At 46.3% G+C, this 24,294-nt stretch overlaps 1 protein-coding gene across 17 annotated transcripts in view; it reads right to left on the bottom strand.

Annotated features, from left to right (window-relative positions):
* The window catches only part of MBNL3 (muscleblind like splicing regulator 3), a 92,765-nt gene that overhangs the window by 20,146 nt on the left and 48,325 nt on the right, over positions 1-24,294 (bottom strand). For all 17 annotated transcript variants that reach the window (XR_005255046.1, XR_005255047.1, XR_005255048.1 and 14 more), the window contains 3 exons: positions 13,228-13,392; positions 4,676-4,876; positions 3,022-3,258 (listed from right to left, as the gene is read on the bottom strand). Coding sequence is in view for 13 of the 17 variants with exons in the window: in XM_038122957.1 (XP_037978885.1) it covers positions 3,022-3,258; positions 4,676-4,876; positions 13,228-13,392 (603 nt within the window). In the remaining 4 variants the exon portion in view is untranslated. The remainder of the gene's footprint in view (positions 1-3,021; positions 3,259-4,675; positions 4,877-13,227; positions 13,393-24,294) is intronic.

Raw genomic sequence — 24,294 nt, 5'->3', positions numbered from 1 at the left:
ATCCAGAGTGAGGTCCCTTTGCTGACACTACCCCACTGGGGAATGGGGGATGAACAACAGACAGAGCCAGGCTGAAGGGACAGCCACCTCCCCAGCTTACCCAATGCATGAGCCAAGTCCCACACTGCACCTGCTTCAGTTCCCAGCACAGATCCCCAAGGATGCTGTTTAGCCCTCTTTCCCCTAAATCTCAGTTGTGCTCATTACACAGAACACTCTTGTGCAGGGCAGGTACCAGCATGGCACTGCCAGGCAAGGCTGTGAGGTTGGGAATAAAAAAAGTTACTGGATCTGTCCCGCAACCACCCAGTCCTCTGGCATTTAGAGCACACTGCAGACCTAATGAGCTAAATTCTTAAATTCTTCCTCAAACATTGCATCTTGTGACTCCAAAGCTGCCAGTGTTTGGAAAAACACTTCAAAAGCCAGAGCTGCCTCCCCCGAGATTATTCACTGTCTCCAAAATACATCTAGGCTTCAGGAGACAAAGCTCAGACGTTAATGGATGGTATGTGGGGCACAGGACTGGCATGTCTGAACGCACACTGAACATTTCTGGCTGGGATGGGCAGTCTCCCCAGGCACTAACACCACAGACCAAGAGCAGAAGGCTTTCATGCAGATTAAGATGGTTACGTGCAAAGCGAGAAGGTGAAAGGTCCAAGTACCAGGTCAAAGGTTGCCTCGAGCGGTCGCTTCAGTGATCTGACAGCTGGCTGAGTCTTAATTAGCAGGCAGCGAGCACATGATGGCAATGGGCCGGGGAGGGGGATCAAGCACAGTAACAAAAACAGCAAGCAGAGGTGTGTCAAGAGAGAGCAACAATTTGGGAAGGCGAAGAGAAAAAAAAATTAAAAAGTGAATGCGTTATACAATATATTAAAAAGACGAGGCATGCACAACATGAGGCGGCTGTGTAATTACCTGGCCTAGTGGCAAGTCAGTTATTTTGCCTCGGTAAGTTTTAAAAGTAAAGAAATGTCATCACAGGACACGTGCTTTGGAGCTTTGTCACATCGGCTGGCACAGCAGGGCAGGAGCACTCAGGGATCAGCACCTGCACAGCGACTGGCACTGGGCTCCAGCCCTCATGCTGCAGCTACACACCATGCAGAGGCCAGCAGAGCACTCATGGAGAGGGAAGGACCACTGGAAAAGGAGGGAGCTTCAAGCACATGCTTAAGTGCTGTCCTGAACTGGGGACAGAGCCTTACCCAGTTCATCCAGTGCTGCACTGACTTCAGCCAAGCAGGAGTGAGTAAAGCTGCTACTTGTGCACATCAAGTAACTGCAGGATTGGGTTCCTCAGAAATGCTGAATTTAGATTTGAAGTCATTCTAAATCTGTTTTAGAACGTAGACCCCATAGCCTGGCATCTGTTTTTCCCTCCAAGAAAATGGAGCACCTTTCTTCCCTTTAATAAAGTCTTACACCTCAACAGGTACAGTAAATGCATCAAACCTTGAAAAGTCAATGAATAATGTAGGCTGTTTTGGTAGCAGGGATGATGCAACAAGCCATGAATAAATATTTTAAAGGTTCTTGTTAACAGCATACAAATAGGGTTAATTACATTTTTAAGAGAAGCCAGCTGGATGAATAAAACATGCATTGGCTTTGGTTAAGTAGCAGTGTCCTAGATAATTAGTGAAAAAGTAAAGATTCAATTGTGAAGAACACAAGAGTTTCATTTCAGGTTATTTTTCAACAGACCTGGACTCTTATTTCAACAACAATAAAAACAGTAAGAAAATTAATAAACAAACTCTGCAGGACAAATAAATACTGCGGTATAAATTAATTGTTCAAATTACGTTCCAGGTAATATTGATGCTACAAGAAGGGCACTTGTTTAATTTCTAGAACTGCCCTGGCTCTGCATTAAATTTCATTACAAATTAAAAGCAACCTCTTTTACTATCTTAAAAAAAAGAAAAAGGTATTTAGAAAATTTTTAGTGGCCTTAATTCTAAATCAAAGAGGAAGCAAGAGCCTTTTTAGTACTAATTAGAAAAATTTTAAGAAATCATAGAAGAGATGGAAGGGATCTCTAGAGATCAGATAGACCAACACCCTGCTCAAAGCAGGGTCAACTACAGCAGTTTGCTTGAGACTCCATTCAGGTTCAGATACAGCTTCTCAGTATCTACTAGGACAGAGAATCCTGCTGTAGTGCTAGATCTTTCTTTGCTAAATAAATTTTTCCTTATGTTTAAATGGAATGTCCTGAATTTCAATTTGTGCCCATTGCTTCTTATCTTTTCATTGGGCACCACAGGGAAGATCTTCCCTTCACCTTCTTTACCTCCCACATCAAGAATTTATGCATATGGATAAGATCCCCTGGGCCTCTTCTTCCCTCCTCAGGTCTCTCATCTCAGGAATTAGCAGGTCCCGTTAAACCCAACTCAACAGAATGGCAAACATTTATACAAGCTAGGAGGTCACCAGGTGAGTCTTCCTTGACTCATGCTCAGAACTGCAGATGTAAGTAGTCACAATTCAACTTAAAATGCAAGTTGGACCATCTCTACCAGGTCCAAAACAGGTGAGTAAGTCACCCTTGTTTTGTGTCTTGTAATTTCCCTAAGTCTTGGCAAAGGTATCGGACACAAGTTTGCTAAGCTCAGGCAACTGATATCATCTGCTTTTTGCAGAGAACAGGCCAAGTTCTCCCTGAAAAGGATATACTGTGTATTGAGGAAGCTGAACTGACCCCTATGACTCAACCAGGGAAGGTTTTGGGTGCTGCTGCACTTGCATTCACGTCACGTCACAATGTCATGTCAGCAAATCACAGGGCTGGGCACCATGTCCCTACCTGGTGAGATGTACTGTGCCACTGAGGGCTTCATGCTGTGGTGAGCACAGAGACAGGATGAAGAGATGAGGTGCATCTTGCACATGCTCTCAGCTCTCTAGTCAGCCATTCACAAAGCTCTCTACTTTTCCACAAATGACACACATGACACGTGGAATCTCTTAGCAATGGAAATGCAGCTTGAGAAGAGCTCTACTTACCATTGCAGCTGCAGCTGTCTGGTTCACCTGGTGTTGAGCTGCCTTGATTTTGGCTTGCAGGTGTGCAGGGGGATGAAAGTACTTGCATTTCTCCCTAGAGCATCGACCTTTGATGTAATCCATGCAAACTGTAACAGTATTTTCATTTGTGTCTATCATTGCAATATCTATAGGGTGAGCATAGCGGCAATCATTCTCACCACGTGTGCAATTTCCACGCTGAAACTCTCGACAAACCTTAAAAGAAAGTCACATTGTTGAGCAGAACATGAAGTTACTTTTCATTCAGTATTTTCAACACAGAACATCAGTTCAGTTGGCCATATTAAGCCATGTGTATATTCTAAATCCATGCTCATCTGGGGTAGCACACATATCAACAGACACAGAGGCAACTGGTGCTACTCACAACTGCTTCAGGGGGTGAAAAAAACCACAACGTTAATAAGGCCAATTACCAAATGCAACTGAAATACAGAATTTGTGCAGAATGGAAAGCAACTCCAGAAAATCAATGTCATTTTGACAAAACTTTTGCAGCTCAGGATCCCTCCCCTGCCTCTAAAGCTTAAATGTTAGTAACTCTGCCATTTGTGTCTCACCTGGATTATGTATTTGTTATGGAGCACACTCTTAGGCAAGACACTTAATTTTAAATGTTACATGCTACTGCTACTTGCAACAAGTACTTTTCCTTAAACATGAGGTGCCTCTTTCACATACATAGTCTCCCTGCCCTTCACAATAAAACCCCAACCCTGGCATTATGTGACAGCACATTTGGTTACACAGCAATGTGTTTGAAGGTGCTGCCAAAATTACTAGTTGTACTAGGATCTCGCAGATCCTCATCAGTTATGACCACTGAAGCATCAGAGGCAGATGAAAAGGTTTCACAAAAAATCTGTAAGGTTTCTTGTCAGAGGAACTGAGAGAAGTTGTTGAATAATATAGCAAGTGGCGTAGCTCACGTACCAATGTGCAATCAGTGAGTGTGGGGAAAGGTGAGACGTCAGCAAGGCAAGATAAAGCACATAACACAAAACAATGTGTTTTGAAATTACACCCTTCTCTGCTATCTTCCTGTGTTATAATTTACACCTGCAGGGGCCTCTGAATTCAGGTCCTCAGCCCTTATCTCCTGCAGTCTCTGCTTAGGGTTTGAAAGACATTTACAACTCCTCCACCATTAAGTCCCAGCACGTCCAGCCAACTGGGGAGGGAGAGACGTCTTTCCAGCACCACCAGTGTAATGCTTAAAGCTTTCTGTTAAAGCTCAAAAAGGCCACCTCTAGAAAAGGGAAAATGTCTGTTATCTCCAAAACATCTCCCACCCAACAAGTTTAAGAGCAGACCATCTACTCGGTTTTTTGGGGTTTTTTTAAGCATGGCAGATCACACACAAAAAAACCAATCCTAATCCTGCTCCAATACCCACTAATACCAGAGGAGTGCGTTTTCCCAAATTTCCAAGGATTTGGGAAAAAGCCCAGCAAAAGCATCTAGTCTGGGAGAGAGCAGCAGCCCTGTGCTAGGAAAGCTGCAAGTTCAACTCTGTACTGTGCTGCATCAGGTCAATTTAGCAGAGAGCAACAGCTGGGACCACATGTCCTGTTCATCCCTGTCAGCAGTATTGTATCAGATGTCCAAATACCTCCAGTTTATCCGTACGCATCAGTTTCTGCCCAGCAGAGCCTCCCGGTACTGTAACAGTAGGATTTCCAGAAACCAGGACAGGAGTATTTGGTAAAAGCTCTGCAGGAACTAAGCCCATCCCCGGAGAAACATGACTCAGGTAGGGACTAAAAGCCATTGTGGGGCTTGTTGCAAGCGATGGAGTCACAGGAAACGTTGTCTGTGTACAGAAAGAAGAAAAACAAAGTATTAGTTAAAAAGCTCTGTCTTGGATTTCCCATCAAAGCCTTGCATCACACTTCAATCCTTTTAGACAATTTGATTATCCACATCAAAATGCTGTGCTCTCCAATCTTTTCATTTATTGCCATTTATTTGCGATCCATTTGCTTCTCCTGACTCACAGATTTGTGACTCACCCTGAATACAAGGCATCTTTATTTGTCAGATCAAAGCATATTGATGATCTTTATAGTTTAATGACACAATTAAGGATTTCATGCCAGCAATTAGGGCAGGCCCAAATTAAACAGACTTCTCATTCCCAAATACACGTCTCAGCTGCTTTATGCCTACACTGCAATGCTGTAGAGAGACTCCAAGCTAAACTGCAGCTTCAGGACCTGGAAGCAGGTAACCCCATTAGCTGCACTGCTAACCACCATGAGCCTTTCCTGAGCTCCATGTCAGCATGGCCAGTGGGCCCCAGATTAGACCAAAGGCACCGTTCAGTCAGCTGAGGTATCTCTGCTGCAGTACACTCGGTTGGTCAGGCATCCTGCATGTCTGGGGTTGGTTTCAGAGTGCCAACAGAGTCCAGGCAAAAAACATCTTGCAAAAGGATCTAAGCCTGTGCTCCATGTGAACGGCAGCAAGAGGACACCAAACTCGTTAATGTCACAACATGCCAGATCTCATGGCTTTGGCAAGAGCAGGTAAGTCTTGGGCTTGGAATAACAATGACAGAGTGAACCAGATGAGATGGCTCAGGTGGACTAGTGCGAGGTCCAAGACCCCACCTGTGCTACAAGAAGCCATGTTCTCTTTGGGACAGAAGAGGCCATAAAGATCTCAACCACTTCAGGTCCCTCCATTGTGTTAGGCAGGTCCTCTGAGTGCAGCAGAACTTCAGTGCTGGGGGCCAGAAGCACTTCCCTGACCTGAGCTGATCCAGCAGCACTCATCTGGAAAAGGAGCTGCTGTGCTGGCAGGCAGGTGAGCACAAGGCTCCTAAGCAGATGCTCAGTTTAAAGTCTGGAACTAGTCCCTGTAGCCAGGGAGTTTGTGAGGTTTTAAAGCACCAGATCCAAAGTATTCTTAGGAATGAAACCCATTCCAGCTTGATGAAAATCTCCACCTGCCCCCACTGAAGATTACAGCATGCACAGCAGCACTCCTGCTCCTGTAAGCAGGGCCTCGAGCACCCCCCAGGGAATGCAGCCTGAAAATTGAACCTTTTTTCTTTTCCTCCTGTCACCTGCTCCACTGTGAACTCTGGGTTCCAGTTAAAGCTGCTCATATTGGCAGGTGTCTATGACACCATCCTTGGAAGCTGCAGCCTCTATTTGGCAATAAATACAAGTGTGCTTACACAATTGCCTGGGGCAGTTTTTTGGCCACACACATCATTCCCTCCTCTCTTTTGTTTTTGTACTTCTAGTCCTGCGAACTCTAAAAGAAACCACATATGGACAGTGTGCTCCTCAACAGCACCTTCAGCCTGGTACTTTCAAACCCTGCGTGCTGCAGTGTGGAAGAGTTAACCCTCAGTAACACCAGCCAACTGTCCTAACCCAGCTTCTGCTCAACAACGTCCCCTCCTAAGGTCAGTGACAGCAAGCAGCTCCCCAGCCAATGGGAAAGGGAATCGTTCATAGAATATATCCCATTTTCTCCTCCTCAGTGAGGAGACACAGCTTCCTGCATCAGTGGAGCTGGATGCTTTAAGTATAGCAGAACCAAACAATTCTTTTTCTGGGAGGGATTTCCAATTTTCCTTCTTGCGAGCCTTAGTCAAGCTCTGCTTTAGCTGTTGGGAGACTTCAGCCACTAAAGCCAGAGATCCCCCAATCCACGGCCCTTTATTAAATCATTTTCTTCTCTCTTTCAATTCTCTGGTGGCTCCCAGACATTTTATACCTTTTGCTGCTCAAAAGGCTCTTTAGGATTTTCAAAGCTGTGACTCCCTGAACACTTTAGTGAGAAAGCAGCATCCATTAGACTGTTTTCTTTTGTGCAAATACCAGTAATTACAGTGGCATCTGCTGAACTTCCATCACCATTTGCACCATAAATGCTGTTTTAAGGAGCTTCTCCTGCCTGGGCAGTTGGCACAGGTTATAGTGGGGCCTGACACGTTGTCAGCATTTGTTTTACGTACCCATAGTAACCCAAACCTTGCAATACATGTGGCTTGCACAAATGTGTAGGCAAACCTATCCTATATTTTTCAGCACCTAATACAGCAGAAGTATCCTGGCTGAGGAGGTGTGGCACAAACACTGCTCCAAAATGCCAGAAGATCCTTTAAAGGAAGCTTCTCCTGCTTGGCTGGGTGCAAACACAGCCAGCAGCCAGGCCAAGGACCTCGCTGGTTTTTGAGACAAAGGGATGATGTTCCTCCCATTGCGGAAGGAAGGAATTCTGGGGGCTTGCAACACCTCACACTGAGTGAATTCACCTGAAACATTCACTAAGAGATGATATACCAGCCTCTTCACCAAAGCTACTACAAAGGTGGAAGCAGGACCTGCTCCCTGAAACACAATCCCCAACTCCTCAAAAGCAATCCCTCTTCTCACTGGGAGCAATCAGCAAGGGCTAATGGATCCAAAGCCAAGCTGAAGTGAGTGGAGGAAGGATGTGCATGAGGAACAACTGAGTAGCACGATCCACTTGCAATCCTGGAGACCCGCAGATGGATGCTTGCAGGAGCAGGAGGAGTTTTTATTGCTGCTGCTGTTTGTTCACCCCTTTCTGTGCCCTGACATCTGCTGCTGCATTTCCAAGGTTTCCCAAGGCTCCTTCTGCCTGCCTGCACCGTGTGCCTGCTTCCCTGATGGGAAGTGCCAGTTGTGCTCCACACCCTGCCCGCAGGCTGGGGCTGCTGCTCGCAGCCAAGCGGGTGCACAGCCAGGGAACAAGCAGACCTCACTCAACATATTAAACCTACAAGAGCTGGGGTTTTAAGTCTGGAGTGTGTGAAGCACTCTGAGAACTGTGCCTTTGTGAGCTGGCACCAGGGAGCTCTGTATTTATTGTGGCTGATGAGGGGAAAAGATGGGCTGTGCTCACTGCCAGACCCGGCTGCCTGTCTTGGATTGGGAAATCCAGTCTGGCTCATGCATCAGTACCAGTAATAGGGATGCTGCCAGCCAATTCTTTCCTCTACGTCTGTGCAGGTCCCCCATGTCCTCAGGGAATGTGAGCAAATTTCCTCCTTGCAGCCAGAACCCAAATGTAATTTTTACTCCAAACAGCACTGCCCTCCTCAACGTGCCTCCTGTCCAGCTCCTGTGACAGCTTTTGGCTGGGATACAGTTAATGTTCTCCACAGTAGTTGGTATAGGGCTGTGGTTTGGATTTGCACTGGAAACAGTGTAGATAATTCAGGGATGCTTTTGCTGTTTCTGAGCAGTGCTTACAGAGGGTCAAGGGTTTTTTTGCTTCTCACCCCACCCAACCAGCAAGGTGACTATAGGGAGCAGCACAAGGAGTCAGGAGGGGACAGAGGACAGCTGTCCCCAACTGACCCAAGGGATATCCCAGACTGAATGTCATCATGGTCCTGATAAAAGCTGTGGGAGGAAGAGGAAGGGAAGGACAGGAAACCTGACAGAGCAACGTCATGGCTGTACACTAAAAAACCATATTCTGAATTTAATTGATGGTGTGCTCTAGGGCAAAACAGAGGGATTGAAAATATCAGCACTTACTCCTGCTGCCCCCCTTCAAGCTCTTTCTAATTCAGGAAATATAGAGACAGGTTCCCTTGCAAATTAGCTTTTATAAATGATAGCACAGAGACACTACCAGTAACTCCTGTGCGGAGGGAAACAGGTTACAGTGCAGCAGCAAAGGGTTCAGGCTGGTAGCAGCTCACAAGACTGGTTTACTGAGTATTAAAATGCTTGTAAGAATTGTAATAATTTAAAAAAGCTGAAATGGCTGTTGTGAGAACACATCTCAGGGTGAGGGCTGCAAAGGACTTGGACAGCTCTGAGTTCCTCACGGACCTCAGGCACGGAAGCTGTTGCGTTGAAGGTGTGAGCAGAGAGAAGGAACCATCCCAGGGAGGGGCATTTGTCACCACTGGTGACAGCAGAACCTGGAACAGCTGATTTTGTTAACAATCTAGAACTTGCATTCAATTTGGCTAGCAGAAATTGTGCTAAAGCTAGAGAAGAAACACAGAGTGGGTGTGAAGAGAAAGGCAGAAGAGCGGTTGGTGTTTTGTCAAACACAAGCACTGTCTCAGCCAGGAAGTGTTGATTCTGAGTTACCTCAGACCCTAAAAAAGGGAAAGCCTGAAAATGAGAGGCCCACTGTAAATACAGAGGTGTTGATAGCCTGAAGGAGGGGAGACAGGTCACTGCTAAGCAGCTATATATGGAAAGCACACAACAAACAATGGCAGCTTACAGTCTGGTGTTAGAAACTGAAGATAAAGATCTTACACTGACAAGACTGAAAACCTTGATATTAAAAATATACTTGATGCTGTCAGAAAACCCAAAAATCTGCCTTCCCCCCAGTGTAAGTTCATGGGGCTGGCTGGCTGCAAAACCACCCTCCAACATGAAGGCCGAGCATACTGGAGTGAATCCAACAGGCCAAAGCATCCAGCTACCTACCACCACAGATGCTCATTTCCCCAACCAGACTGCAAAGACACTCCTAGCTCAAAGGATCTCTCACTTGTGGGCTGCTGTAGTGTAAAAGACAGGTGTTAACACCCCATAGCACTGTCTCTTGGCAGATACCAGCTCCTGGGTGGGCCAGGATACCTGCATTTATTCATTCCTAGTGTGCCTTTGACTAGAGGCTGAGATATAAATCAGGTTTTTGCTGCATGGAAAAAATGCCTCTGCAAAGCACCTGTTGAAATCAGCTCCAGCACTTGCTCCAAGCATCACTGCCCAAGGAAGTTGCTCACCCTCTACTTTAACCCCTCCATCAGCACCAAGGGGTGGCAGCAGGATCCTGCTGCCCCAGGAGGGGACAAAGGGCTGGGTTAAAGTCTGGGCTGTCTTCAGGGGCCTGGGTGACTCAGAACTATCAAGATAGTCCTGTCTACAAAGACCTTGGCAAAAAGAAAAGACAAAGAGCTTGAAAACAAATAGAGGAAACAGCTTCCCGAGGCAGCTGCAGGGCAGGAGTGGTGGCAGGTGTGTCACCACTGCCATGCTCTGTCAATGGCTTGTTCAGGCACTAAAATGGAAGCACTGGGCAAACCAGTGCCCTGCTCCACCACATCAGCAGGACCCTGCGCTGATGCACCTCCATGGTCAGCCCCAAAAGTCTGCCCCACACTGCTGCAAAGGGATAAAGCAGGGTGAACAGAGTGGGCACTAGGCCCAAGGGGCAGCACTTTTTGGGTGGTCTTGCACTGGCACACAGAGGATGCAAAATGACCATATCTAAGAAACCAGACATAACACTGACCAAAGCAGCTCTTCCTATCAGTGCCAGAGCCCAGCTCATACACAGATGCCATTTCAGGCAGCCTGGTGAAAAGCTGCTCTGTCAAGTGCGGGTTTGGTTTGGATTTGGTGGGGGTTTTTTGGATTTGGTTGGGTTTTTTTTAACTCAGTAGCTTTTCTGGTGAAACTGCACTTTAAAATGTCTAAGCATTCAGCTACTGTTTGGAGCTATTAAGTGTGCTGTTTCAAATCCCATCTCTGGCAAGCATCCCAATTAAGCAGGCATCCCGTTGATCAGCTTTCTGATCACATGGGATTTGTTCTGCTGCTGCATCAGATACAATACCTTCTGCTTTGACGAATTTCATGTGTACCCAGAAGGAGGCCCCACCCTTCTCATTTAGAGAGAAAAAAATTCTCAAAGCCTTCTTCCACTGACAGCATCTTCGGGAAATCAAAGGCAGTTGAAAGAGCAATCTCTTGTTTGTCCTGAAATTGGTGTGGAGCAAGTTGGGCAGCAGGAATCAGACCAAGAGCTTGTTTAGTCTGAGTAAAGTGTGGGAAAGCACGAAGGGAGCAGTCACTGCAGAACAAATTTTTATTTTTCTTCTTTGCCCATGTCTCCCTCATGGCACAATTCAGAAACCAGGGGCCTTTCTCATCAGATAAGGTTACTTCTGAAATGAGAGCACTAACTAGACAAACCAACATATTCAGTCTCAGAGGCAATTTAAAAGGCAGGAGTAAAATTTAGGAGCATACTGGACCTGCAAGATTGCTAAGTAGGAAGATGGGAACTTTCCAAAAAGGAAATCCCAAAGATGTTTTGAATAGCCAGCCAAAGAACATCCACCGTGAATTCCCCACAGAGGAAAACTCCAAATAGGAAGGGTTTGCTTTTGGTACAGGGCTTGGAAACCAATGTCACTATTTTGTGGGAATTCAGGATTCCTTCCGATGTGGACATACTTTCAAGCTCCACAAAAAACAGGTGTAGACTACAGCAGATAAGAGCCTAAGGTACAGCACAAGTAAAGACCCTCTCTGTGGCAAATTTTCTCTTCTGTATCAACTTTCCATCTTCAAAATGGAAGAATGAACAGCATTTTCTTAGCTTATAGGGCAGGATAAACCTACTAGCAGACACACAAGATGATCAGAGTGATGGCAAACATGGAAAACCCCCCAAAACACAGGAGGAATATGCCGGACTGAGGAAATAGCCCAGTCTGGTGGCAGACCATAATCATGAAGGGACACTGACCAGCTTTCCCTGTTGAAACAGAGAAACCTCCATCACAAGCTCTTATACCAAACATCACAACAGCCTCCAGTGAGGAGGAATCCTTCACTGTTCTCTGGTGAGAATAAACCAGAAACACTTGAGCTTTTCAGCTGGGGAGACATGCTGTGTCCCACATGGGCAGAGAGGCCAGGCACTGTAGGTGGGACACCAGGAGGCCAAGTTCAGGCTGGTTCACAGACTTGACACCTTCAGGCTAGAAGAGCTTGTCTGAAAGGTTCTGGCCAGTCCTCCCACGTGGCATAGCACAGGGAGCCTCACCCAACTACAGCACACTAAGTGCACACTGCCCCAGGAAAGATACTCGGTCCCAGCTTTAAACTGAGAACTCCTAATTAACTCTCAGTGCAGCTTATTCACATCAGCATTGAAGAACTGCTGCAAGACCTCTGACAGCTCTTAAAATACACATTGTGACAGACTAAAACTCAGCTGACAAGTGTCATCCCCTCCCAGATACACCAACCAGCAGATACAAGCCATTCTCTCCCTGGCGTAACAGGGTTCTCCAGCCTGAAACCTGTTTTAACTGACAAGCAAGAGCAGGGACAGGCAGTGAAGGCTTCTCTGAACTACCTGCTCTGCAAACATCTATCTCTCACAGGCTTCCCTTCCTACCTGAAAAGAAGCAAATTCTTCCTGCTCTAACTCTAAATCAGCATTGCTGTGAGAAACAAGTGACAGGGCTGTGACATTAGTACAACTGCAGTGAAATGGTCTCACTGCCAGACATTAAAAAGGATTGAAGTTAGGTAGGATTCATCTTTCCCAGTTTTAGTCCCAAGTGCCACACAGCTAGTCCAAGGGAGTCAGCATCACCTCAGTGCAAAACAACTGTCCAAAGGAGGATCCACTGGAATTGAGCCACTCAGAATTTCTGGGATGTACATCAATCAGCTGGCCAAATAAGCACCTGGTGGTGAGACCCTTCCACTTGAAGCCCTGAATCTCACAGCTCCTCAGTTATCAGAGGAAAAGAGAGACACAGATTGCAAGGAGATGCAAAGGTAGCATCAGACATCCCTCTGGAAGATTCTGCCCAGTTCTGTGCAGCACAGACAATGGCCTGAGCTCAGGCACAGGGCTGGGGCCGCTGTGAACAAACAGGGAGGGCCAGGGAGCAGTGTGAGCCCGATGGGCCCAGGGCTGTAATTCACAACTGGCTGTAGGGACAGGGAGCAGTGTGAGCCCGATGGGCCCAGGGCTGTAATTCACAACTGGCTGTAGGACCAGGGAGCAGTGTGAACCATAGGGGCCCAGGGCTGTCACTCACAACTGGCTGTAGGGCCAGGGAGCAGTGTGAGCCCGATGGGCCCAGGGTTGTCACTCACAACTGGCTGTAGGGACAGGGAGCAGTGTGAGCCCGATGGGCCCAGGGTTGTCACTCACAACTGGCTGTAGGGACAGGGAGCAGTGTGAGCCTGATGGGCCCAGGGTTGTCACTCACAACTGGCTGTAGGGACAGGGAGCAGTGTGAGCCCGATGGGGCCCAGGGTTGTCACTCACAACTGGCTGTAGGGCCAGGCCAGGGAGCAGTGTGAACCATAGGGGCCCAGGGCTGTAACTACAATTGGCTGTAGGGACAGGGAGCAGTGTGAGCCCAACGTGCCCAGGGCTGTCACTCACAATTGGCTGTAGCTGCGCGCCTGGGAGCATGAACTGCATCTGCTGAGCAAACATGGCTGCGGCCGTCTTCTGCTGGATCAGGTTGTTGCGTCCATTTATTTCAAGTTGTGTTTTTAAATGTGGGGGAGGGTGGAGATATTTGCAGTTCTCTCGGGTACACCGGCCCTAAAAAACATAATGGAACAGCATTTCAGTGAATGTAACACCCAGGGCAGCCAGAGAAATTTAATTAAGAATTGTTTGGGTTACTGGAACAACACAATCATCGAGGCGGAGGCAGCTTGGTAGCTACTGTGCCTCTTTTGTGATTTTTCTATAGTAGGTGAAGAGAAGAGCAACATGACTTCTCCTGCAGTAACACTAACTGAATACTATCAAGCTAAACCAAAAAGTCAGACTTCCTGATGTTAAAATGATTGTTGTAAGAAAAAACCCCAAACAATCTAACACAAACACCAATACTTTCAGAAACTAGTGGCAACAGTTCCAGAAACAACAACAAAATCTCCCTGTTTCCTTGCGTGGGTTGCTTTTCCCCTCCTTCCCAACACCAGACCACTTAATTGGCCCTGACAACCAGACAGAAGAAACAAAACTGTCTCTACCACTTCCCCAGCTGCACTGGATAAAGCTTTAAGAGGACAGCTCTGTAAGGCAGCATCTGATCGACAACATGTGGGTACCCCAAGATGCTGAGAAATGGCAGTCACAGGAGGAAGAACTGAAATTATTTCCCCCTTCACGCTTTCATTTATCAAAAGTGATGTGTGTTGCATCACTGACTCCTTCCTCCCTGCAATAAACATAAGCACTAGCCATGCTAGTGACTCCTAAAAGGCAAGAGATCACTGATGTTATCCCTGCAAATCAACTGAAATCATCACAAAAACATGTATAAACTGTGTCTTACTTTAATAGTGTTTGCAAGTAGACATAAGAAGATAAACATCACTAAATAAGAAAGTTAGTAACAAATGTTGCCATTAAGATTAAATAGTTATTGAAAAATAAGATTTTCTCTCTCCCACCTTCTTTTTTAATTTCTTCCACATGAAACAAGAGGCATAAAGAAACATGAAATACTTAATATAGCTTTATGCAAAAACTGTGACTTTTTTGAGGAACAAATTCTTTTGAGCTATTCAAAGCTTATTAAAATAAGGCCAGACCTGGAGGCCACAGAGCTGTTCCATGACAGATAATTAATTACGGTTCCTGTAGCCAGCAAAGGCACAGGACCGTCCATTACCCAGCCTATCCCAGGTACAGTCATCAAGGGCTGGACACAGAGTTCTCAGTCTCAGTGTAATTAAATTTGCTTCCCAAAAGGGGCACATCAAATGACCCCATGTACCTGCCCCTGTTAGCAGGATCACGTGCAGCAGAGCTGTAACCCCATAACCAGGTCCACAAGGACACAGCTGGCACATACACTCACCCAAGGCTCAGGTGGGAGCCTCCTGGGATCAACCCATGCTGCATCCAGGATACTCCCCTGGGGATTCTTTAAGGCTTTTGCAAACATACAGGTGAAATCACTGGACAGTGCAAGTACCACTGCAAAAACCCACACTGTGACCCACTGCAGGGGCTGGTTTTGAATTCCCAGCTGGGCTCCCCAGCATGCCAGGTTGCCGTAGAGCAGCCTGAGTTTACCAAGCTTTACTCTGCCTCTGGTTCCTGGTGGGGATAACAGCTTCACCAGAGAGAGGGCTGCAGAGCTTGACTGCAGCTTAAAAAGGGCTGTTTGACATGTGTCATGGGAACAGGTTCCTCTCTTATCTGCGCCGAGGAGATCAGAGTTAAACAAAAGGCAAATAATTAAATGCAAGAAGCGATGGGCTAAAGCCAGTGGGACAGAAAAAAAAACTACTTCCAAACTTTAGCAGCCTGGCTTGGTGGAATGAAACTCTCTGCCCTGCTCCTAAAAGAGCCCAATGGCTCCCAACAACCCAACTCAAAAGGAAAGAGGCTTTTTAATGCTATTGTTTTGGCTTCTCGGCAATCTAACAGCCCCAGATCCCCAGCAGTGAGTTAATTGCTCACAGGCCCTGAGGACACGGATCTTCATCACCAGATACTTTCTCACATCCGTGTGAAGTGAGGGTAAAATGGCACCACGCAGCTGCCTGGGGCTCAGACACCCAGTGCCACTAGGAAGGAAATAACTGCATTAATCTGCAAGGAGAGCACCGGGCAGATTTGGGTCATCCTTCTCATGCCGCACAGGAGCAGGCCTCTCTACAGCCTTTCCCATCACCTGGGACCCAGCAGGAGTGCAGGGTTCAGCCTCAGAGCATATCTGCAGTGTCCCACCTCCACAGCTCCTGCAGGGCTGCTGCTGACCAGGAGCAGACCCCACAGAAGCACAGGCTGCCCATGGCCAGGCAGCTGCTCGATTCCAAGCTCCAACCTCCACAGGCTTACACATCAGCCTCAGAAATTCCTCCTGACTGTAACTTGGCACAAGTGCTTTGGGTTGGGGAAACACTTATTTCTACCAAATTTGGAATAAATCTGTGTAGATGTCTCTACACTGCGGGAATGGAGAAGATGAAAAAAAGAACTACTATTTTTTGTAAACAATACTCACACAGTTGACTTCAACTTGAGAAGGATTTTGCTATTTCAACTGAAATTGTGAATATCATTGATACCAGCAACCCCAGCTTGGTGTGAAGCTTTGTTCTATTTTTCTTCCTCAAAGCCGTTTGCTTAATTCCAACAGGGGGTTCTACAAACAGAGTATTTTTACTACCAATAAAAAAACCACCATACAGCACGAGGCGTTGGTCTTGCAGACAGAGTCTGTAAGCTGAAACCAGTGCCCACACAGTGCTACTGGTTTCAAGGACATGTATTTGTAAGAAACAGAGCTGTGCAGATGCTGCTGCAGAGCAAAGGCTGTGAAATGCTGTCAGTCAGGCCTTTGAGGGCTCAGAAAGACTAAATGAATCACTGCTACACTCAGATTCAAACCCATGCCTTCGGTTTAACTCCTCCTCACCAACATTTTGATCCTGAGCACCACCAACCACTATGTTTCACTGGGGCATATTGGAAGCCACAGCTGAGTTGAGCTCCCCTCTGCAGCACCACAGTAAGTTCTTCATCTCTCAGATAATGAATTGTAGGAAGCAGTGATGTGACAGTGACACACAATGCTCCCAGTTTAGACATCTTGCCATGCAACAACTTTCAAGATGCTCACTCTATAGTGACTGGCACCACTAGTACCCTCTGAACTCCAACACTGGTAGGGGTGAGCCCTTCTTCTACCCTTCCATCACAACACCCAGTTTTTGGTACTTCCCACAAACACGCACAATCTTCAAGACTGATTTCAGCTCTACAAAAGCTGCCAGAAGGACAGAGGAGATGCCATTTTTAACTCCTCAGTACCAGCTGCAACACAGCAGGGAAAGCAACAGGGAACTGGTAGCAAATCTGCTGTGTGGATACTGGGCTGGGGATAAATAAGGACAACTCAATTTTTTACCTGAGTGGCCTAGGAATACAACATGAGAAAATACAACAGGAGTTAGGCCCCCAATTTTAGATGAGCATATTTATGCTACAAGGCACAGCTTTCCTACAGGGACTAGCTGTGGCTCCACCATATCAAAAGCTCAGCACAAGGCACAGGACAGTTCCAGGGCTCTGCACAGAAGACCAACTGAGGCATTCTCCAAGCTGAGTGTTGCACCAAAAAGCACCATTACAGCACCTGGAGTGGCCACTGCACATGCTGGTAGGGGGCTGGTGCTCAAAAACTGATCTGTGCTGGTAAGCAGCACACTGAGCCTGCTGGCACCAGTGCAGCCATCCTCCTGTAACTGGAAATTTGAAATTTGCTGCTGTCAATTTAGGCTCAGTACTGACTCCAGGACAGGCACATTCCCACCCTGTCCCGGGTGGCACACAAGGCTGCAGCCAGGGAATCACCACCCAGTAACAGACTGCTGCTGGCCTTGGCAACACGCTAAATATAGCTCTGTTTTCTGGCTCCTCACAAAATGGAAGGAGTCTGAAGGACCATGTTCATCTGCTTCTTTGCCAACTACAACCAGGAGGGAAAAGCATATGGACTGCACTTTCCAAGACTTGAAAAATGGATATTAAAAATAAATCATTAAAGGATTTTATAAGAGTATCTTCTCCCCATTTCTTCCCACACACTCCCCCACCCTTACAGTAGGCTGCTGGCATGTGATTGACTCTGTGTTGCCAACTTAAGTCATGCAGTGATGGCGTATACTGTAAATGGCTGGCATCTGACACCAGCTAACGTGACAGCAGCTTGCACTGCAACAAAGCCAGCTGTTTGGAGTGCAGCACTGAAGGCATCACACTGAAATCCTTTAGAAAACCTGCATTATACCTGGTTGTGTGGAGTTTGCACCTTGTCATCTGCATCCTAGCTCAGCGGGATGCAAATAAGAGCATGCTGGGTACTGCACCAGGCTGGATGAACCTTCCCTAAGCATGTTGCACAAATTGTCTCCTCCCTGGCTGCTGAAGTGAGTTGGACTGTGCTGCAGAAACAAGGCTCCCAGCACAAACCCCAAGGCTTGCTCACATGTGCACCAGTAATGCAGTTTGTTACGGTCTCTTTAATCCCGGACACCAGTGAGGGGTTCCAGACACACATTTCTGGTTTTAATGACTGCACACTATGTCCCATCAATCACGAGCAGTTCTCATGTGAAAATCTTCAAGCTAATGCGGCTTTTCACACACTGGAGGCTGCAGTAGGTTGGTGTCCTGACTGTGCAGTCTTTTCCACAGATACTGATGACATGTGCAATGACTGACAGCAAAAAGAATGAAAAGAGACCAGGCAGGAAAGGATTTCCATGTTTTGCACAAAACCAGGCACCAAAACACAGCTTGTCTACATAACTTTTCTCCGCATGAAGCAGCAGATTTCCACCTCCCCAAGAGGAACTCAGTGGGGAGGCACATTCAGAGATGTGCTGGCCCTGCTTACTCAGTGCCTGTCGCTCCAGTGCTGAGGCATGAAACACTCTCTGCTTTCCATCCCACTCACCACATGCACACAAAGGCTCTCCTCCTGGCCGTGGATCCTTGCTCCTGCCACAGCCTTGCATGGCTTTCTCATGCACAATACAACCTCAACCACCACGGTGTCTGCCCCACATTTACAGGGCAGGCTGCAAATTCATGCCATAGAGCTTGAATTATCCTGCAACAGTGGGAGGCAAAAAGTGGGAAGCTCAGAGTTGCATCCCCGTGTCCAAGCAGCACACCTAAGAACATGTACTGAACAGCACATGCTGCTTTAGGTCTACCCCTACTGCCACCTGCTCTGTAAGAAAAGAGAGGTCCTGGGAGGAAGAGTTGGTACCTCGTGCCCAAGCTCTAAGTCCTTCACCCATCCTACAAGGACTTGCAGCTTTGAAGTTACACTTCCAGGACAGCAAGCCACCAGTGCACCACCTCTACTCAAGTGCTTTGTGCTCACTGCAGCTTGTCCCTAAGCAACCTGCTCCAGGGCTGAGCAAGTGGAATGCTGGCTGGATTGAGTGGCTCGTCCTGCCACCTCCAATGCTGCACTACACTCCTCTTTCCACACAGGTAGAGAGCTGCATTGGAGGAAGGGAGACAGCTGTCCATCTCACTGCTGGATCAAACACCTTCCACTGGCAAACATCAAATAGCATGGAAACAGCATGTTTTCAACTGGAAAACAAAGGAGGCTGGAGCTGACAAGTCAGTCTGATCATTAGCGAGGGTTACATCTCAGATAGGTGTTCATGCAGCCCAGCTGTCACTCACTTCAGTTCAAAGCCAGCCCTGAACACACCTTGATCTGCAAGTCCTTTCTACAGGCTAATGAAATTTCAGAAGTTATGCTGCCAATTGAGTGAGAACTGCAACCTCACAACCTCCCTTGAACATTGACCCTGGCCCAATACACCAGGTAACTTCTGCTGAAGAGCAATGCTTTCTTCCTAGCAGTGTTGGAGCAGCTCACTTTCACAGAGAAGTTTTAAAGTGAAATTATGTAGAAAACACTCCTTGAATATGTTCTCATGGAAGGCTGTTAGACACCCCTACAAGCATCCTAAAAACCAGGTCTAGAAGGATATAGTGAAGTGATACATCTCCCCATTGCCCACACAGATCAGCTATTTGCTTTGTTTCCATTACTTGTGTATTTCCCAGACATGGGACTCCAACATGCAAGTCTCCTCACAGCTGATTTTCAACTGCAGTTTTACTCCACTTGTAACAGAAACCTAAAACTTCTAGTTTAGGCTAGAATAGGAATTATTCCCTTCTCCTTGAGGAAGGGCCCATACTTAAAGGCTGTTGTCACATCTACCCCCCTTCTTACTCTCAGCTCCAGCCTATGCAAACCATCCTCTTCCAACTTTCCCAGCACAGTCTCCAAGCTTTTCCTTAGCTACTCCCCCAGTCCCTGCTGCTGTGGGTACCTGCATGGGGCACTGTGCTCCACCTGATCCCTGACCAGTGCTATGCAGGTGCACAGATTTTTTCACAAGTCCTGCAGATGACACTGCCGCTGTTACATCCCTGCATGGCATTTTCTTTCCTACTAATAATGTAACATTCTTTGATTCACTCTCAACAAGCCTTTTCCACAACTACTCCAGACCCAGCTATGCTGCTCCCTGTATGAGGCAGCTGATTCACTCCAATTCTCTATTTCATACTGCTTTTATTGAACTCACTCACCTTTTTATGGATTACTTTTCCAACCTGTCAAGACTATCTGCAACTCCACACCTGGTTCTCTAAAGAGTGTCTGTAGTTCCTCCCAGCTCAAAGCACCCTACCAATTTAACAAGCATATTCTCTCTATTCCATCATTCAAGCCATCAGAACAAAACAAAACTGAACAGTCCTGCCAAGCACATCCTTCCAGACTGCCACTGAACTCAGTTTTCCAAGCTGTTGTGGATAGTCACATAAAAATTTATCCTATGCTTTGTTCCCTGTCTTGTTTGGAAGTGGATTTGTGCTGCATCAAAGACTCCCAAACCTAACGCCAGCACTTCATTCTCCCTCTCTGAAATAACCCATCACAAAGGCTTTCCAGTTCTACTGCTTTTTCTGCTCCTTTTGGGACAGATGTTGGGATTCTGGATAGTCTGTGCTCTGCATCCCTCCTACACCAGCAGCCCTGCTTATACAGTATTGGGTACAAAGAAGCTGGTGGTCTAAAGTCACTTGTAACAGCACTAAAAAATACAGCACAGCTGGCTGCTGACATTTTTCAAATGCAGGTGTAACACCCATTTACAGAGAGCCCAGAGACTGCTGTTATGGTGAAGATCCTGCTGAGAACAGACCATAGCTGGAAAGAAAAAGCAAAATGTATCTTCTAGTCAGCATTACCAGATGGCAATCAGCCTCCAAGGCAAGGGAAGCAACACAGACATCCTACCATACAGAAGTTTCAATTTCAGTGTGTGTGAATAAAAATGTTAGAGTTAAGGTTAATCTGGTAGTTTCCAGCTATGGATGATACAGACCCTGTGAAATGCATGTTCTAGCCAGGAAAGAGTACAGTTCATGAATACAGAATTTCCTGGAAATAGCATTCAAACAGCCCATAAAAAGCACAAACCACAGTTTTACAATATCTCTAGGGTGAGTTTTGCCCAACTTCGAAATTCTTACCTCTGAGTATAAAGAGCCACCTCCCTGAGCCTGTGCAGATGAGAACTGCTAAAAACACCCCAGGTGTTATTTTGGCCCAACTCAGCTCCCCTGTAGTTGCTTGAGAATAATTTGCAGATTTTGTGCTGTTCTGAACGATGCTCTGAGCTGCAGCAGCAGCATGTCAGCTCTGACCCAGGGCTGCTGAGGTGAACAGGGACATGTCTTTTGTCAGGGTACAGAGGACAAGAGTCAGACCTGCTTTCCACACAGCTTCAGTGGAAAAACCAGAATAGCTATCACAAGCTCCCAGGGCTGCCAATGCTCCCAGCACTCTCAAGGCAGCCCCAGCTTGTCACTAAAACAGCAACTGAATTTCATGGCTTCAATGAATGCCAGGTCAAGCCCTTTCTGAGCAAGCCTAGACTTGATCTTGACTGAAATGAATGAACCTTGATGTTTGCATGATTCCAAATGAAGGCAGGTGACATTTGGCAGCTACAACAAGAGTTTTGGGTCCTTCTGAACTGAGAGCTCAAAGCAAAGCTCAGTGGCACATGCAAGTATAAGGCAGCTTGAAAACCCCGGAGCACAGCAAGCAGACATTCTGTGTTCACCCCACTGACAGGCTGGTACACTTTGCACAGTCCCAGTCTACCCAGTTTTCCTCTCCCTACAGCTGTGGGGCAGAACCTTGGGAAGCCAATCAATGTTTGAGCTTAAAACACCTAAAACATTATATCCCTCTGCAACTTTAAAAGAACAGTTCAGAGAAACACAAGCACTTCAGTCCAGGTAGCTCTAGCTCTATGTCCAGGGAGTTAGAAAAATGCACAAGGGATTAAAAGCAAACACAACAATCCCTGGCTCTAAGACACTGATGCTGCTCTTCAGCCTCCCTCTGTGACTGTTCTGCTGGGATATTTTTGCTTTGCAAGGAGGATGGAAAGAAGGACACACAAGGTAAAAATCCAGCAGTATTTCTACAAAAGGTATTCAAGTCCAGATATAGAGCTGCCAACAGCCAGCCGAGGAGACTGCTGAACAAACACTGCTAAAGACCCATAACACTTCCATCTCTTTGTCATTCCAGCCTTTGTCTGTGAAAGCCAACCTCTACCACAGACACAAATCAAGCTGTAGGGGCTGTGTTGATCGCCAGTAGCTCAGGGGAATGTGCTGTGCTTGGAGGCTCTGTCCCATCACAGGACTGGAAAGCTGCCCCTCGCCACCAACACACGATCACCAACCCCTGTGGCACACGGCCAAGCTGACGGGGCTTCAGTCACCTACTTATTGCAGAGTTGGACAGGTCACCACCTAAAGGCATATAAGGGACAGCAGCACCTTGCCCAAGCAGGGGGACACACTTCCCATCACATGGCACAAACAGTTTAGCAGCTGAACAATTTCACCAGCATATTAAAAATGTACCTGAGCACACCACCGAGCTTCCCTCGCACCAGGGTAAGAGAGTGATCAGGTGCAAATGCTGGGAACAAACAGATGCACAGCGTGGCCAAGCCCTACTGCACATGCCAATCCTTTCAAATAGTCTGTATAAATGTGCAAGGCACTTGGACAGGGGGGTTTGCAAGATCAGATGTGCTCTGCAGGAACTCAAACACGCTTATCTAGGACTCGCTTTAAAATCTGCAGCCTCAAAATGCTTGTCAAGCTTGTTTTTGTTACATAGCTCAAACCAGAGCAGGAGACAAAAACAAAGCAGAAAGCAGCATTTCTATGTCCTCATCTCCCTTTTTGGTAGCACCTTAACTGGTGACAGCCACTCAGAGCCATTGCCAATCACTTCAAACCACTGACCTCGGCAAGCAAATCCAGCTCCAGAAAGAAACGGTGGCTTGTTACCACAGAGCTCAAGTACTATCACCCTGACATTTAAAAATATATTTTAATTAGGAACAGGGGGGACATGCAGCTACTGCATTCCAGTAGATTCTAAGCAGCCACAGGCACTAGCCTAAATTCCCAAATCCTTATTCACCTGGCAATTAGGGAAGCTGAGAGCTGCTGTGAGTGAAGTTTTGCACATTGCTGAATACAGCAATGTTCCACTGAGTTTCCCCAGGACAGCACAAAGAGGTCATGGCTGTCCTCCTGCTCTCACGCAGGATTTTCATTCCAAGCTGTTTGTTATACTTGAAGGTTCTTAAAAACTCAGAGCAGTTATTTTGTTGGGGAAAAGCCCTGTAGCTCCTTCATTATATTTTTACATCTTGACAACTCTTTCCAGCTCTGTTCCCCTGCCAAGCTCTCTTCTTTGAGGCCAATGGCACGCTCTGTTATGCTCAATGAAAAAAGTGTATTGATTTTAATGTTTTTGGTTTGTGGAACATTTAGCTTGCTCCAAGCAATGAACAGTGTTTACCAAGCCCAAGAAATATATATTAAAAGAGTATGGCACTGTCAAAGTATGTTTTTTGAGCTGTAGAGCCACAGAGCAGAAAAACATGTTTATCTGAGAGATTACTACTTCCAATAACAGCAATCTCATGCTACAAAAGACAGGAATAAAGACTTCATCAAGCTCTTTTCTTTTGTATCCACCAATACATTTTGATTATGGTACGTTTGTGAACTGTATCAGTCTGCTACCACCGCATATTTGAAATTAGGTTTAAACTGAGTAGAATTATCATCATTTAGAGTTCTGAACTGAGCATTTTTAATGTCTTGCAAGTATTATTCCACTACTCTCCTAGGTTCAGGAATGTTAAAGCACAATAAAATAGGCTTGTTTAATACAGTATCGAGAACAGGCTCTCTCCAAGACAAGTAAGACTTTACAGACCTGCCTGGTCACAGACCTGCTGAAGGAAATGATCGATAACAATTATAAAAGAAGGCATTTAGTGTCCAGTAAAGAGAGCACGCTTAGGAGCGTGTTTAGCCCTGGGATCACTGCAGGTACAGAGCAGGATGTGGAGGAGGTGACATCCACCAAAGTTAATATTCCTGTGGGTTTCAATGTGGGACTATTTCTAAGTAAAAAAAAATCAATTCTACCTGGAAGATAGAAACACTGGCAAGTAATTGATTTTTCTTCTATAATAAATTACAAAAAAAGCCCACGCCAGCTCTCTGGAACAATACTGCACAAGCATTGTATTAAAAAAAAACACCACAAAACCCCAAAGAAAAACAAACAAAATTAAACTTCACATATGTCTTCTACCTCCCATTTTCAATTGTGTCCCTCCTGATTGCTATTACACCAGGCCAGCATTTGAAAACAGCAAGTGCAGTTTCTTTTGTCCCTTAAACCATCTTTTCATTGTAAATCCCATAATCCAATTCTATAACTTTCACCAGCTGAATCTGTCAAGGTCATATGGAAAGTTGATGCTTCTGACCTTCCTCTACCTACAGTGTCTGTTGAATATTACAGTTGCAGCA

Source organism: Motacilla alba, chromosome 4A (genome assembly GCF_015832195.1).
Source record: "Motacilla alba alba isolate MOTALB_02 chromosome 4A, Motacilla_alba_V1.0_pri, whole genome shotgun sequence".
NCBI lineage: Eukaryota > Metazoa > Chordata > Aves > Passeriformes > Motacillidae > Motacilla > Motacilla alba.
This window is presented reverse-complemented; position numbering and strand designations above follow the sequence as displayed.